At 40.6% G+C, this 14,367-nt stretch overlaps 1 protein-coding gene across 1 annotated transcript in view; it reads left to right on the forward strand.

The window, feature by feature from the left end:
* Positions 1-988: 988 nt before the first annotated feature.
* Positions 989-14,367, forward strand: part of tbx15 (T-box transcription factor 15) — a 33,072-nt gene continuing 19,693 nt past the window's right edge. The window contains exons 1-3 of the mRNA XM_063887023.1: positions 989-1,437; positions 7,986-8,193; positions 11,104-11,205. Coding sequence (XP_063743093.1) covers positions 1,251-1,437; positions 7,986-8,193; positions 11,104-11,205 — 497 coding nt within the window. The 5' untranslated portion in view covers positions 989-1,250. The remainder of the gene's footprint in view (positions 1,438-7,985; positions 8,194-11,103; positions 11,206-14,367) is intronic.

Here is a 14,367-nt window from a genome sequence, read left to right on the forward strand (position 1 = left end):
GGTTTTTTCCCGACATTATATTCAGCTAAAAATGTTTCGTTAAAATAGCTAAATTGTTTATTAATTAGTGGAGTAATTATAATAATAGGCCTGCTGGAAATACGGGAGAAAGAGTTGGCTTTATTATGTTTTATTAAACAACGTTATTATCTGATGGCTAATAGAATACAAAACTGCCCGCTGATTGAAGTCTAAACTCCAAATGTGAAATCCTAAACCAGCTTCTAAATGATGTCCCTTTTTAAACTGTTTAAAACACTGGTTTATTGTCCATAATATAAACGTGTTTTCTGAAAGCGGCTTTAAAAGGCCGAGCAGAAACCATTTCACTTGCTAATCTCCTCGTGCCTGTTTGAGCTCAGTCCACCTGTCTCACGCAGCTCTGCTCCTCAGCTGTCGCGCGACACAATGAAGCTGTAATGTGACTTTCCCTTCAGTCCTAATGATGCAATCAGCGGCTCGGACAGAGTTGCTGAAAAGTCAGATATCAAAATCCCATTGGGATGGATGAGGGGCCTCGAGCTGAGGGCCCATGACTGCTGGTGATAAAGAGGAGGATAAGTGAAGCTGCAGGAGGTGAAGTGGGAGACATCAGACTGGATGGTGAGGTCAATAAATACAAAATGCAACACAAACTGAAACTATTTGTTATTTTATGTTACATTATTTTGTTTGCCTTTAATCCCATTTAGATTGCAGGGGAATAAAAGTGTAAAGCAGACTTGGACACAATAAGAGAAAATATGGTATGATCATTTATTTTTCATTATGGGATCGTTTCATTATTCTGCTTAAACGATGACTGTTGCTCTTCCAGGACGCGCGTGTCCCTCAGATCCCATTGGACGAAACACTTTCTCTAGCTGTGATTCCTTACTTCTGATTGGATGCTCCGGTTTGACAGACAGCTGGAGCGCCGCCCCTTTGCGCATGAAAAAAAAACTCCTCCAGAAGTGAGTATCAATCAGCGAGAAGTTGGGGGGACAGAAAGAGAAAAAGAAAGACGCGGAGTGGAAGCACGTAGAGACGCGTGAACCCAAACTATCAGTCCACGCGCAGCCGGGATGGCACAGTCTGCCCTCAGAAGTTTCACGCGGGGTTTCTAGTCACAGTTGGGATTATTTTGGACACTTGGTGAGTTCGCGCCTCGCTGTAAACTCTGAGCGTTTTTCAAAGTTTTTGCTTAACTGCGTGGGACGGACGGAGAGGGTTTATCGCCGCCTCCCCCCCTTCGGGTGGATTTGAGAGATATGAGTGAGAGGAGGCGATCTGCCGCAGCTCTGAGCTCGAGAGCCCACGCGTTTTCCGTGGAAGCCCTGATCGGCTCCAACAAGAAGAGGAAGCTCCGGGGCTGGGAGGACAAGGAGCTGGAGCTGTCCATGGAGAGCCTCGGCACGGAGGGAGAGGACGCGGCGCACTGTCTGGATATGGACCCGGGTCAGTGCGCAGACATGCACCACACCGTAAAATGTCCCGGATCTCCGTTATAGCTCGAAAGCGAGTCCCGAGTCAAACCATGGCTCCAATTTAAGTGACCCAACCCACGACAGGGCTTAGCTAGAAGCTCCACGGCCTCACTGTGACTGTGGAGGCTTTGAATGTTAGTGTCTCTGTGGTTCCGCTCTGCTGCAGCGATGAGTTTGTCTGTTGATGCAGTTTATAAACATGATGCGTAAAGGCCTTCAGAGAAAGTCAGTCAGATAATCAGTTGTTGTTAGAAAATGCATCGAGAAAATTCACCCAGTCACCAATCTGCACCAGTAACGAACAAAAACAACCTAAAACTTGGGAGTCAAGACAATGCAAAGTGTAGCTTCCTTTTGTCATGGTGGGTCAGTGTCCAGGTGCTGACTCTGGACTGGTGGATCCACAGTAAGATATAAATGACATCAAATGTCAGAGCGTGATGTTTGCTCTCAGTTTGGCTGCAGGCCTGCAGGGAGGCCTCTGATGGCAGCAGACAGTAAATTACCTTTTACTTTCAGGCAAAAACCTTCCAGATATCTCTGCATCATAATATAGACTGCTGACAAATAAGGTCCCAGTGCAGGATTGCAATTACTTGCAATAATAAGGCAGAAAGTCCAATGTTGTTGTGAGAGCGGTCAGTAAATGTTTAAGTAGAACTGCAGATTTGATGTTGCGTGGACAATGTGAAATCAGTTTTAATGTGGTTAGTTGTTACAGTCATTTAACCTTCGCTTTTCATTTTAATAAGTGATGCTATATTGGAAATAATAATGATACACATTTAAATGTATTTTCAATTTAAACAGCAATTAAAGGTCCTTTTAATCCACGTGTGCAAAAAAGGACAAATTATAAATCAACGTAAGAAAGTGGTATCATTTACAAGTGTCAAAGATTTTTGAGTTGAATATTTTTGATAACGAGATTTTTTGCAACACCTACAATTTCTTCGTAAGCAAAACATATTTTTCTTTGAGCAGGTTTTTAATTTACGGATTATTTGCCTTAATTTTATCCATCATTTAATAGTTGGGATGTGCATTTACAATTAGTGGATTAGGTCATTGCAGGTGTAATGAAATTAGGATTTTGAAGAAGAATTTATCCTTACAGATAAACCTGCTGCACCTTCAGTTTCGGACCTGGAGACATTTTTAAACTCGCTGCTTCGCTTTAAGTTCAGACGTAGACATTTTATTTTAAAACACAGTTGCGTTTCATGCTCGACACACAGCTGATAATTCATTATTAAAATTTAAAGATGAAAAATAATGTAATTCTGATCAAACAATGTTGGCGTTTGGTCGTTTTGCCTGCCACATTTAGATTTGGTGAAAATGATCTTGGTGTGGATTATGGATCCAAATGAGGCTTGTTCCTATTTATTCAATATTTAATTTGGCTTTAGATAAAAGTGTTCTGTCAACTTATATTTAAATCACATGCATTTAGTTATTAGTTGAAATGTAAAGACTTGCCGGAATTAAAAACAAAAACAAACCCTCAGTTTACTGCTCAGGCCGAGGCCGAGTCCTGCTGCAGTCTGACCCGGCGCTGCGCCTTTACGCACGGCTCCTATGCTCTGAAACTGCTGGTGACTGGCACTCAGTACTCAAAAAATAAACAGAGAAAACAAAAGTAATTGAGCATTTCAAAGAAGATTTGATGAGAGATTCTGTCTATCAAGGGAAGATTGTTGTTGTTGTCTTTTAAAATATTAAACTGAGAACAGTGTAGTTCAATCAGGGAGGTGAGACTGAATGTTGGCGTTAGTGTTGGTAATGATACGCAGCGTGTTTGTGTGTTTTAAAGGGGCAACGCTAATCCACAAACAATCTCATTATACAACTCTGCAGGCATTTTTCAAATCCAGCACACAAAGTATTTCAGTTCACCGTATGCTAGGTTTTTTTGTTCCGGAAAGATTTAGTATTTGTGGCTCAGTAAATTAGCCAGGCCCCGGTCCCCCTCCCCCCTCCCCTCCCCCCTCGCTCTCATTAGCAGGCGGGCTGCTGGCAGGTTCAGCGGGTCCTGCTCGGATCCTCCAGCCTCCGCTTTGGCGCGCCGGGCAGCAGTGACCGTGAACAGCGAGTCTCTGTGGTCAGATTATGTGGTTTAGAGGAATCCTTAACGGAGTGATTTTATTTTTACTCAGCTGCAGGCCGGCTGCTCGTATAACACGTTTATTAGCCTCAAAGACAAGGGCAGGACTGAGAGGCCTGAACGGTTCACTCAGCACTGAACCCGTGTTTTTGTTAGACTTCACAAAATACTGCAACCACATCTCCATAATATTTACCTTTTAAGACACTAATTAACAAGTTGAACTACATCAAGTATAATTTAATATTTAATGCCTGGCTCAAACTATGTGATTTATAAGGTGGCACTTTTCGCTTTTACGCACATATATAACTCAATGCTAACACCTCACTAGGACTGTGTCAATTAAAATATTTAGAGGATTAATGTATAGTAATATACTTCTTAAATTATCCAATCGCTGCTGCTTCTATTGATTTCCTTACTTGCGCGCAGGCCGATTTACAAGGTGACACTTTTTTGCTTTTACGCACAGATTACGCACTGATATAATTCACTGCTTCCACCTCACTAGGCGTGTGTCAACTAAAATATTTAGGAGATTAATGCAGAAAATATACTCCTTAAATGGTCCAGTCGCTGCAGCTTCCATTCTATTGGTTTCTCTCATTTTAAGCGTGCAGGCTGCTGATAAGAGAGTTGTGCTCATGAAGGTTTTACTGCTGAGTCTCCATCAGTGACAGGTGCTCTCTGTGTATTGCTTACTCTGTGATTTCATGGGGATTTCGCTTCTGACCACTCCAGAAATCTGCTGCAACTTCATTAAATTCACCAACTCCCCTCCAAAGGACTATTTCACTACAATGCTCGACTTATATATGAAATTAGTAGACTACAATTTCCCACTGTTAAACTTTTGCATTTCCCATTAATCTAGAAATTGTAAAAAACAAATATGTTAACGCTCTATAACAGAATTATATATGGAGCATATTCCGTCTCATTGAATATTAAAATAATTGGTGCTTTTTACTTTTCAAATACTCAAATTTAAGACACGTTTTTTTTTAATTGCTGCTTCTCAATATAAAATGAAAACATGGTAGTTAATATGAGATAGATTTTATACAAGTTTCCTAAATTTAAGCCTGATATGTGTAATACTTACGTATGTTTAAAAATGCCTATAGATGTACAGAATACTTAGAAAGTTGTAGACAGCAGATTAATTCACATTATCCTGATGTTCTTTTAAAATTAGCTGGATATTGTAAATCAGGTGTAGATATTTTTACGTATGTCAGACTAATGATAAAGCTGATTCATACCCCGCGTATAAATCTGAAGCTACCTCTTTAAAGGCATTTTTTTTGAAATAGTGAACTGTAAATGTGTAAATATTTTCTCCTCAATAAAAAAATGATCAAACCTCAACTATACTATATATATTGAATTCCTAAAAAAATGCAATCAGAGGAAAAGAGCCTCATAAATAATAAAATGTCTACCTGCTTATTGAAAGTTAAGACACACTTTCTTTGTTATATTTTAATGTATTTATTCACTGAATTCCTTCGTAAAGCGGATGTAAGCCCCCCTGAAGCTGATGTGAGCTCTGACTTTATTAAGTTCAGAGGAAATAGTGGCCTACTGTGGATGTTGGACTGGTTTTAATGAGGCCTGGACTGGCCCTTAACCGCAAGAGTGTGTGTGTGTGGGTTTTTGTGTGTGTGTCTGTTTCAACCAGAGCAGATGTCAGGACCGCCTTCTGATAATTGGGCAACTTTTGTTGATCAATGTCTGTTTTTTATTAATTCAGGTTTTGTTTTTTTTAAACAAATTAAATACTAAACATTTTAACCAAGATTGCAATTTAGAAACTGAAAGAAAAGCTCCACATAAACTGCAAAATGTTGTCCTTGGATGCTTAACTTTACACAAAACAAGGACCAGTAGCAGCTACACATTGGTACTTTTGTCTGTCTGTGTACATACAGACACATGGCTCTTGGTTTGGACATTAATGTGTGTGTGTGCCTCTGTGTAAGTGTGTGTGTGTTGAGAGGTAGGGGACAGGTCCTTCGGTCTGATGACAGGGTGTCTATAGGCGGATTGCTTGAAAGGCAAATTCCCTGCTCCGCATGTTCTGCCAAATGATTTCTATTTAACCGTCCTGGCTCTGAGGAATGTGTGTGTGTTGCAGTTTCAGATGCCGGTACACAGATGATGTTGTTCAATGTGTCCTTTGAGGCAATTGAAAACATTCAAGCAGATTTCAGTTTTTAGGCCAAATATTTTGCATTTAAAATGAAGTGTTGAATCTTTTTTATGTCGCATTAAAGAAAATATTTACATCATAAGATCCCAAATCTCCAGACTGATTCTCCGGGTACAGGAGACACACTTTGGGCCTTTTATGAATATGGCAAATTACTCATAATTATTCAATATTAAATCATAAAAGTAACACCACTGAAAATCTGAGCATTTGTCCGACATATTATCTGGTGGATGAAACTGATATTTGATTGAAGTCTGATATAAATTAAATAATACAGCGGTCTAAATCCAGTTTACAGACTTGGTTGGGAATCACTTTGAGTAAATCAGCTTTAAAATGCGATAATTTGAAGCTTGTTGCCTCCTAATGCAGCTAACCGTATATTTCAGTCTGACGATATAAATACAAAAATAGACCAATTTATAAAAACATCCTACGTGCATTTTGTGAATCCAAAAACAAATGACCAAAATAAAAGTTTAAAACTGGTTTACACCTTTAGTCCATCTCGGTTATATACACACTGCACACACACACTACTGGCTGTTTGCAGTGTGTGAATGAATCCCCAGAACATCAGATATCTCCGCCCTCCCTCTCAAATGAAATACCTGTTTGTAAGATATAATCTTTTTAGGCCCTAGTGAAGATTACATTATAAAAGTGCAATTGTTTTTCTGGGATTTGAGCCTCCCTGATACACCAGCAATATGTTGAATCACAATTTTATTTAATAGAGAGCAAGGGGGCAGCTGGCTGAAGGGTTTATTGTCATGTGCACGGAAAATCCCAGACTCCTCTGACAATGCAACAGAAAAAGTCAATTAAATATATAAAATAAAACAAAACAGTTCAAGTAAGTTTCACGAACAAGAAAAAAAAATATTCATAAAAATAGCCTAAGAAACAGCAGAATGTATGATTTTAATACTGTACCGTACGGCCCGTGTGTGTGTGAGAGAGTGTGTGAACAATTAAAAGCAGAGGGAGGGGAAATAATGAAGTGTGACAGCCCTCTCTGGCTGCAGAGACTCGGGGAGGATCTCCCAAGAAGAGGAGGATGGAAATTCTCTCCCTGTGTCTCTGTGGTCATTACAACCCCTGTTTCTCCTACCCTCCTCCCCCTCCTCCCCTCTTCATATCTCCATCACTCCTCTCTCGGCTCTTGTTTCCAGCAGTGTTGGCTCGGCCGGCTCTGCGGCGGTTTCGCCCGGGAAGCTGTCCAGTCTCTGCATTTGCATAACCGTATATGTGTGCCCTTCCTCTGCCAAGTCGACCTCTTCGTGTCGGGGCTCCCAATAAATAATACATTATTAGATCTTTTTTTTTTCTTTGGGTGGTGGTGTAACATATTCAGCCATAAACTATTTCTGAGAAAAGGGGAATAAGAGACATTTTGTGGTGAGTTTTATCTCAGATTGAGGGTGCCGAGCAGTGAGGACTTAACATCCCAGCTGGAAAAACTATGAGGTGTTTTGATATATAACCCCAACATTTACCCCCATATTTTTTTAAAACATCATGCGTGTGTTGAGCAACTGTTAAAGGTCAAGTTGGAAAAGTCTTGATTGAGGAATTCTGCAGTTTTCTCGAAGCAGAAATTAAGTGTAGAAGTGTTGTTGATTGGCAAAGATGGATTTGTTTCTGAAAATCAGCTGTCATTTTTTCCTGTTTGAATTTTACTATATGGTCCAGTGTTGTGAGGGGGTTACAGAAACAAAATAAAAAAGAAGGTCATGTAAAGCAGGTTGGTGTGTGAGTGTGTGTGAGTTAGAGGTGGATGGAAAGCTTTCCTGGACGTCTGGATTAGTACTTTTTGATCTGCCCCAACATGGTGACTGTTGATGACTCTGAACGTTCGGTCTGTAAAAGCTGGTCCGGGAGGAGCCCTTAATGGGGAAACTAAATTTACTAAACGCTTCCCATCGGAATACTTCATTGTGTGGCCCAATTTAAAATAAAATCCCTTTTTCAAAGTCTTTACGCAACATTTATTCTGCTTTTGACATCAGCCCAGAAATCCAGCGAGCCAAACTGAGCCGCTGCTGTCCAAGCTGCAGACGGCAGGTGATCTGGAGTCAGCGGAGACAGCCTCTCTACGGTCTCACCGTGCCAAGTTTCCTGTGTAAAGCATTTTAATTCCACGGTTTCAGAGCTGCCTTCTCATCCTCTATCCTCATTCTCCCCTCAGACTCGGAGGCTAGTCCCGGCTCGGACGGAGAGGGTCTGGCAGAGAGGACGTCGTGCTCCTTTGGCTCCCCTGCCGATCTGGCCCCTGTCCCTTGCGAGCCGTCGCCCCCGGCCTCAATGGAGGAGATCCAGGTGGAGCTGCAGTGTGCGGACCTGTGGAAGCGCTTCCATGACATCGGCACTGAGATGATCATCACCAAGGCGGGGAGGTAGGCCGGACACACACACACACACACAACTGCTGGAAGTAGCCCTGAACATTGTAGACAACTGTGCATATTTCTCACACACAAACGCAGAGTTTTATCACATACTCAGACCTAAAATCTGAAGCGACCCCTAAAAGCGTCCAACATACAGTTCAGTTTTAGCTGAAACACACACACACCTCTGCGCTCTGCTGCTGGGTGTTAATGTGTTGCACATGCAGGCCTCTCTGTTGTGTTCAGGCCTTCGTGACACGGCAGGTTCTTCCTGATGTCGGAGGATAAGGAGAGCTGGTTCTCATTAATCTCTGTGGAACATGTTCCGGGTTTCTCTCTCGCTCTCTCGGGCCGGCAGTGCAAACCCGGAGTAAGCGCAAAGGTTGACCCGCAGGAAGGAGCTGCTCTCCCTGCACACTGCCCGCTCCCCCGCGCCCCGAGCACCGCACATTTCCCCCTCGGTACACATCAATAGGCCTAACTGACAGCGGGTTTAACATCGCTTTACGGCAAACGCCCCTTTAACAAGGTCTTTACAGTGTGGAGGATTCAAAGTGTTTGATCTACATTGGATGTCAGCTAGAGGAAATAAATCTTTACATTTCCCGAAAAAAGTTTGCCTTTGTACGAAAAATGTTTATTGAATCAAAAAGTCTCTTAGAGTTTTTGGGGATTTCATGAAAAGAGTGAGATTGAATCATTTAATCAGGGTTTATTAAATATTAAATAACGAGGAAAACTGAGTTACGGTAATTTATCAAATGTATTTTCCCACTTTATTCCAGTGTAAATGGTGTAATGGTGGATTCTTATAGCGTGTTTTATGCCTGGAACATTTTACAAAATGGCTCAAATATAACATGTAATATGGATTATAGTCAAGTCAGTCTTTTATTGATCCAAGAGCTTTTTATCAAACCAGAATGAAAACTAACCTGTCCCTACAAAGGTTGAGAGGTCCTTTTTTTGTAAGACATAACCCAGGTTTAGTGGATCTTAAGTCCACCTGTCAGTTTGAAACCACAGTTATATCCTATTATATCTAAATCTGATTCCTTTTCATATCTAAGTCTTTTTCTTTAAGATGAAACTATACTTATCTCCAGCTCTTCTTCCTCTCAGTTCTGACTTGAGGTTAATATAAAGTAAAGTCGCTCCTCGCTCGTTACGCACCGTACACTTGGCTGCTTTTATGAATTGGCTTTAAATTGGTAATCAGCTCATAAATGGCGCGACAATAATTTGGCGCTGGAGCGGAGTGACTGTATTTCACGGCCTGCTCATAATAAGCTCATAAATCCAGGAGCGGGGGGAGCAGGAGAGCAGGCCTGTGTTCTCATTAGGCCGGACCCGATTTACGACCTTTTAGATGAAATGTTTGAAGTGCAAAACGAGGAATTAAGTTCAAATGTCTCCTCCGCACACAGACTGTTAATAAGGAGCCGGATTTTTTTTATGTTTCTATAATTTCCGGGGTTTTGCATCAGCATCAAGCGTAAGGCTGCAGCTAATGGGAGGAGATGTTAGTCAAAGTTGTTCAAGGATAAAAAAAAAAAACTGACATTTTAAAGTATTGTGATAAAATAGAGACTGAAGCCACAGAATTATCCCCTAAATTCATAAAGGTCAGAGGTCACAGTGGCATGGCAATATTAAACTTTACTCTTAAATAATGGAAATCTTAACAAGCTGGGGAGAGAGACTGGAAATATTTCATGAAAAGAGCTATTTAATGTATTATATTATTAAATGAATCCATAAATCAGAGTAATGACAGAGAGTTTGGGGAATTAAATGTGATTTATTAGATTTAATTTAATACATTTAAGGAGTGTATTTCCTATAATATTGAACTCTGACTGACCACAAGCTGCATAGGAGACTTTCCAATTTAGAGGATTGGATGCATTTCAGTAAATCTTTGGAGCAAATCAGCAGCAGTGAGTCTGAAACTGCCTGCAAAACAAATGTAGGAATCTTTGAAAATGCAGCTAAAAATAACCAAAGACACAATAACATTCCCATAACTTTTTAAATATTATATGTTTAGATTAGGTTGTGTTAGTGACCCGTCTACAAATGTGTCTCCTTGCTGGTGGATTCCCTTTGGCTGTACAAACATCACTGTGTTAGGAGGTTTTGAAGGAACTTAAAAAGGAGAGTTAGTTCTGCTCAAGTAGAAACAAAATACTAATGTATGAATGCAACTTATATTTAAAAATGTCTATTATCCTTTAATGCAGTGTGTTCAGTGAGTCACAGTCGTGTAATTTACGAGTTAATCCAGTGGTTATGATGATGTAAGGATGCATTGTGTTGCTCAAATCATACTGGTTGCAAAAACATTTATGATAATGAAAAAATCTTAATAAAAGTCAGGGTCGTTTAGAGAGACACTCACATTGGGGGATTGATGGCTGTGGGTGCACTTTTATACCAAGCTAATGTTCTTTCATTTTTATTTGGGTCGTTCTTTTTTAAATAGGCTGACCTGATATAAAAAGGCCTTCATGGAAATATTTACAATTGATTGTAAAGCTTTGCAACAGGTTGTAAAACGTAGCAGGTGTAAGCATGCTTGTTTTGATGTACTTGTATTTATTTATTAAAAACTCTCATTTCCTGCTTCTAAAAATAATCTAGTTTGAGTATAGGTACACCTCAGGTTCCTGTTCGACCACAGCTGCAGAAAACAGACGTGAAATCTGATTTTGTTGAATGTTTTTTTGTTTATTTACCTCTGAATATTTCTTGGGAGCTAGTTTCCCATAGAGCAGCTGCCGGGTTCATGGGTCTCATTTTAATGATGCTGACGCTATTTTCAGAGGCATCATTTCAAAAGTTCATCTGTTTTCCTAATTTAAATAGCAGAAGGAAATGTACAGAGACTCATCATGTTGTTTTTCTCTCTTTCAGGAGGATGTTTCCTGCCATGCGAGTAAAGATCGCCGGTCTGGATCCTCACCAGCAGTATTACATCGCCATGGACATCGTGCCTGTGGACAACAAGAGATACAGGTGAGCTTCCACACACACACACACACACACACACACACACACACACACACACACACACACACACACACACACACACACACACACACACACACACACACACACACACACACACACACACACACACAGCGGGAGAGTGGAGGCCTCTGCCGACGTAAATCAGACAACAACTAATCTGGAACAGTTAATAGTCTTTGCACATTTCATTTAGGTTCCTTGCTATTTTGCTCCTCTTCCGAGTGCAGTAATGTATCCTAAAAGTTCTCTAACCTAAATTTAACGAAAATTATTTCTCTCTTTGGATTTCAGTGGGTAGTTTAAAGTCCCATAATGGTCTAACGGCTGTTTCAGATGCTTCACAGCCATAACAAGAGTGAAATGCACAGAGAACACAGATTAATTGTCTTCAGAAATGCACAAATTCTGCACAACAGAACATCTTTCGGCTGCTTTACTCTGCAGACATGTTAAAAGATGCACAGCTGTACTTGATATGCGCACGCACAGTGATATCTGCATGAGCGCGGACACACTCCTGCTGCAGCTGGATGAACACAACTGTGTTTTCCTGGAGGTTTCTCAAATCTCGGACCGGCTGTAAACATTTTGACCTAGTTGGAGTTTTCTTCCTTTCACATCTTTTCTTAGTCATACGTGAGGATGTGGACCAAGCTAAAGTTCTTCTTCTTCTTCTTCCTCTTATTCTTCTTCTTCTTCTTCCTCTTATTCTTCTTCTTCTTCTTCTTCTTCTTCTTTTTTTCTTCTTCATCATCATCATCATCATCATCATCTTGGCACCACAGAGAAAAAGTCCCCAACATTTGCATGGTTGAAGTGAAGCGGGAGTGATTAGAGTGTGCATGTGCTGGAGGAAGGCTGCTTTTATGATGGATCTCTCTGGATATGTAATAAGACTGATATCCTGGCCCACAGTACGAGTCCCAGAAGTCCGAGCCAGAGAGAGGAGATTGAAATGTATTCATCATCCTGCTGGCCTGAGCGACCGAGCCACAGGCTGAAAATAGGATAACGCTCAGCATTCAGCTCTAATGACGTAAAAATGGGAAGAAATTGAGGTTGAGATGGAATAAAAATATGGGACGCTGCACGTATACCTGCTGCAGTCCGCTGTGGGCGTTTTATAGGCTTAACTTTATGGCTCAATATATTTTTTTCTGGTATTATGAGTGAATTGAGGAAGTGAGAGGAAGATGATGAGAACCGTGTGTGAACGTTACCTTGCAGATTCAATCGTTGGGTTTGATGCAGATTCAGGCTGTGTGTGATGAAGTGATAATGTGGCAAATAACCCAGAGCTACCTCATTACTGTTAAAATACAGTTTGACCAGGAAGGGCTTCAGAAAGCTGCCAGGAGACACTTTTTTAAAGGGAATATTAAGAATTGATGGTATACCACTTTTTATAAAGAGAGTTTTAGCTCAAATGGCCTCAATAGGCCCGAATAAGAGTAGAAAATGATGTCATCTTAATGGACAACAATGGAGCTTGAGAGCAAAGAGGAATAACACACCATTTTCGAGGGTTCAGAAAAATGACCAGACATCTCCACTATTTTCAAATATAAGAGATACTCAGAAACAAGTTTGATCTTATAATTGAATGTAAATACTAAATTGAAAGCGGAAACGATGCTCAGTATCACCTGATCTGTCCATCTATCACTAATTATGTAAATATCCTGAAAATAATGAGCAAAAACAGCCTCCAATTTAGCATTTAGACAATCATTGAATATTAAAACAGACAGCAAAATCTCATAAAGTCCAAGTGGGAATTATTAACCTGAAAGAAGACGGCTGTCAGTGAATTATATCTTTTACATTTCCCCCAAAAATCTCAGTCACTTTAGGCCAATTCATGGTTTGAGCTGGCAAATTGTCACAAGGTGCACCATCATGCGTATGCAGACTCACCAAATGAGTGTGTGTGCAGCTGTCCGCAGATGTCCTGTTGTATGATGAAGAGTTTGGTACGTATAATTCCCTCAGTCTGTCTGTGGCACTCAGATTCATGACTCCTAATGAAGACGCAAATCTTTAAAAATAGCTCTCAAGTATATAGTTTTATATTTTTAAAAAGCTTAGTGGTTTTCAAATGTCATTAAAACAAGGAACAAAAAGCACATTGGGGACTATTTTCAGTGGCGGATTAATACATATTTGATGCTCTTTATGACACCAGGACAGTTAAATAAAACCAAGCGTTCATCGTCATCTTAATGACGGTGTCGCTGAGTTGTTTTTGGATAACAATAGAGCTTAATGGCACAGAGAAATATCATTGGAATAAGACAAATATAGAAAATCCCCAGAGCTATACATTTAGTTTCAATATATGACAACATTTAAAACCTCCGATGATTCTCAGTAACTCCTGACCTGTCAAACTATCCATAACAATATCCTGATAATGATTTAAAATATGCAACATGAAATCAGAGACATGTCCTTAAACACAGTTGTTCCAGGTTCAGTGTGTGCATGTTGTGTGTACCAGCGTGTTTTGAAGGTCTTGAGCTGGTGAGCACATTTTGAGTTCAATGACATGAGACATATTTACAGGGAGTGTTTTCATGCATCGCTATGCGGGAGTGAATATTTGATTAAAGGCTGAGCCGCCACAGATGCATCCCGAACCACAAACAAAATCCTGTCATCTCAGCAGGAAACAGAGACGGCTCCTCCCCCTCGAGGCAAGACAGATTTATTTCTGACACAAAAAGTTCTGTCAGGAACAAATTCAACTCAAACACAAACACAGAACCGAAAAAAAGGGAGTTTGAGGCGTTCTGCCTCACCGCCTCTCTCCGCTCTCCCTCCAGAAACTTTTAGGGGCCAGAATCTCTTGTAAAATTAAAAAGGATTTTCTTCCTGGCTCGAGAGTATCCCACAGTCCTTTGCAAACTGAGCTGAAGCTGTCACTGGTGTGTCTCACGAGCCCAGGGAGTTTGAGGTCTGGAAATAAGGTCTTTATTGGAATCGCCTTGCTTTACTTGGGCTCCCGGCCTCTCTTTATGAACGTCTCGATGGTACCACACTCATTAAATCTGCATTTATTAAACGCCTTTCATGTGGACAGTCCTTCAGTTAACTCCGACTTCAAGCCTCTGAACGTGTAGGCTGTCCGACTCAAACATACTTTAT

The sequence above is a fragment of the Eleginops maclovinus genome, chromosome 7, assembly GCF_036324505.1.
Source record: "Eleginops maclovinus isolate JMC-PN-2008 ecotype Puerto Natales chromosome 7, JC_Emac_rtc_rv5, whole genome shotgun sequence".
Classification (NCBI taxonomy): Eukaryota; Metazoa; Chordata; class Actinopteri; order Perciformes; family Eleginopidae; genus Eleginops; species Eleginops maclovinus.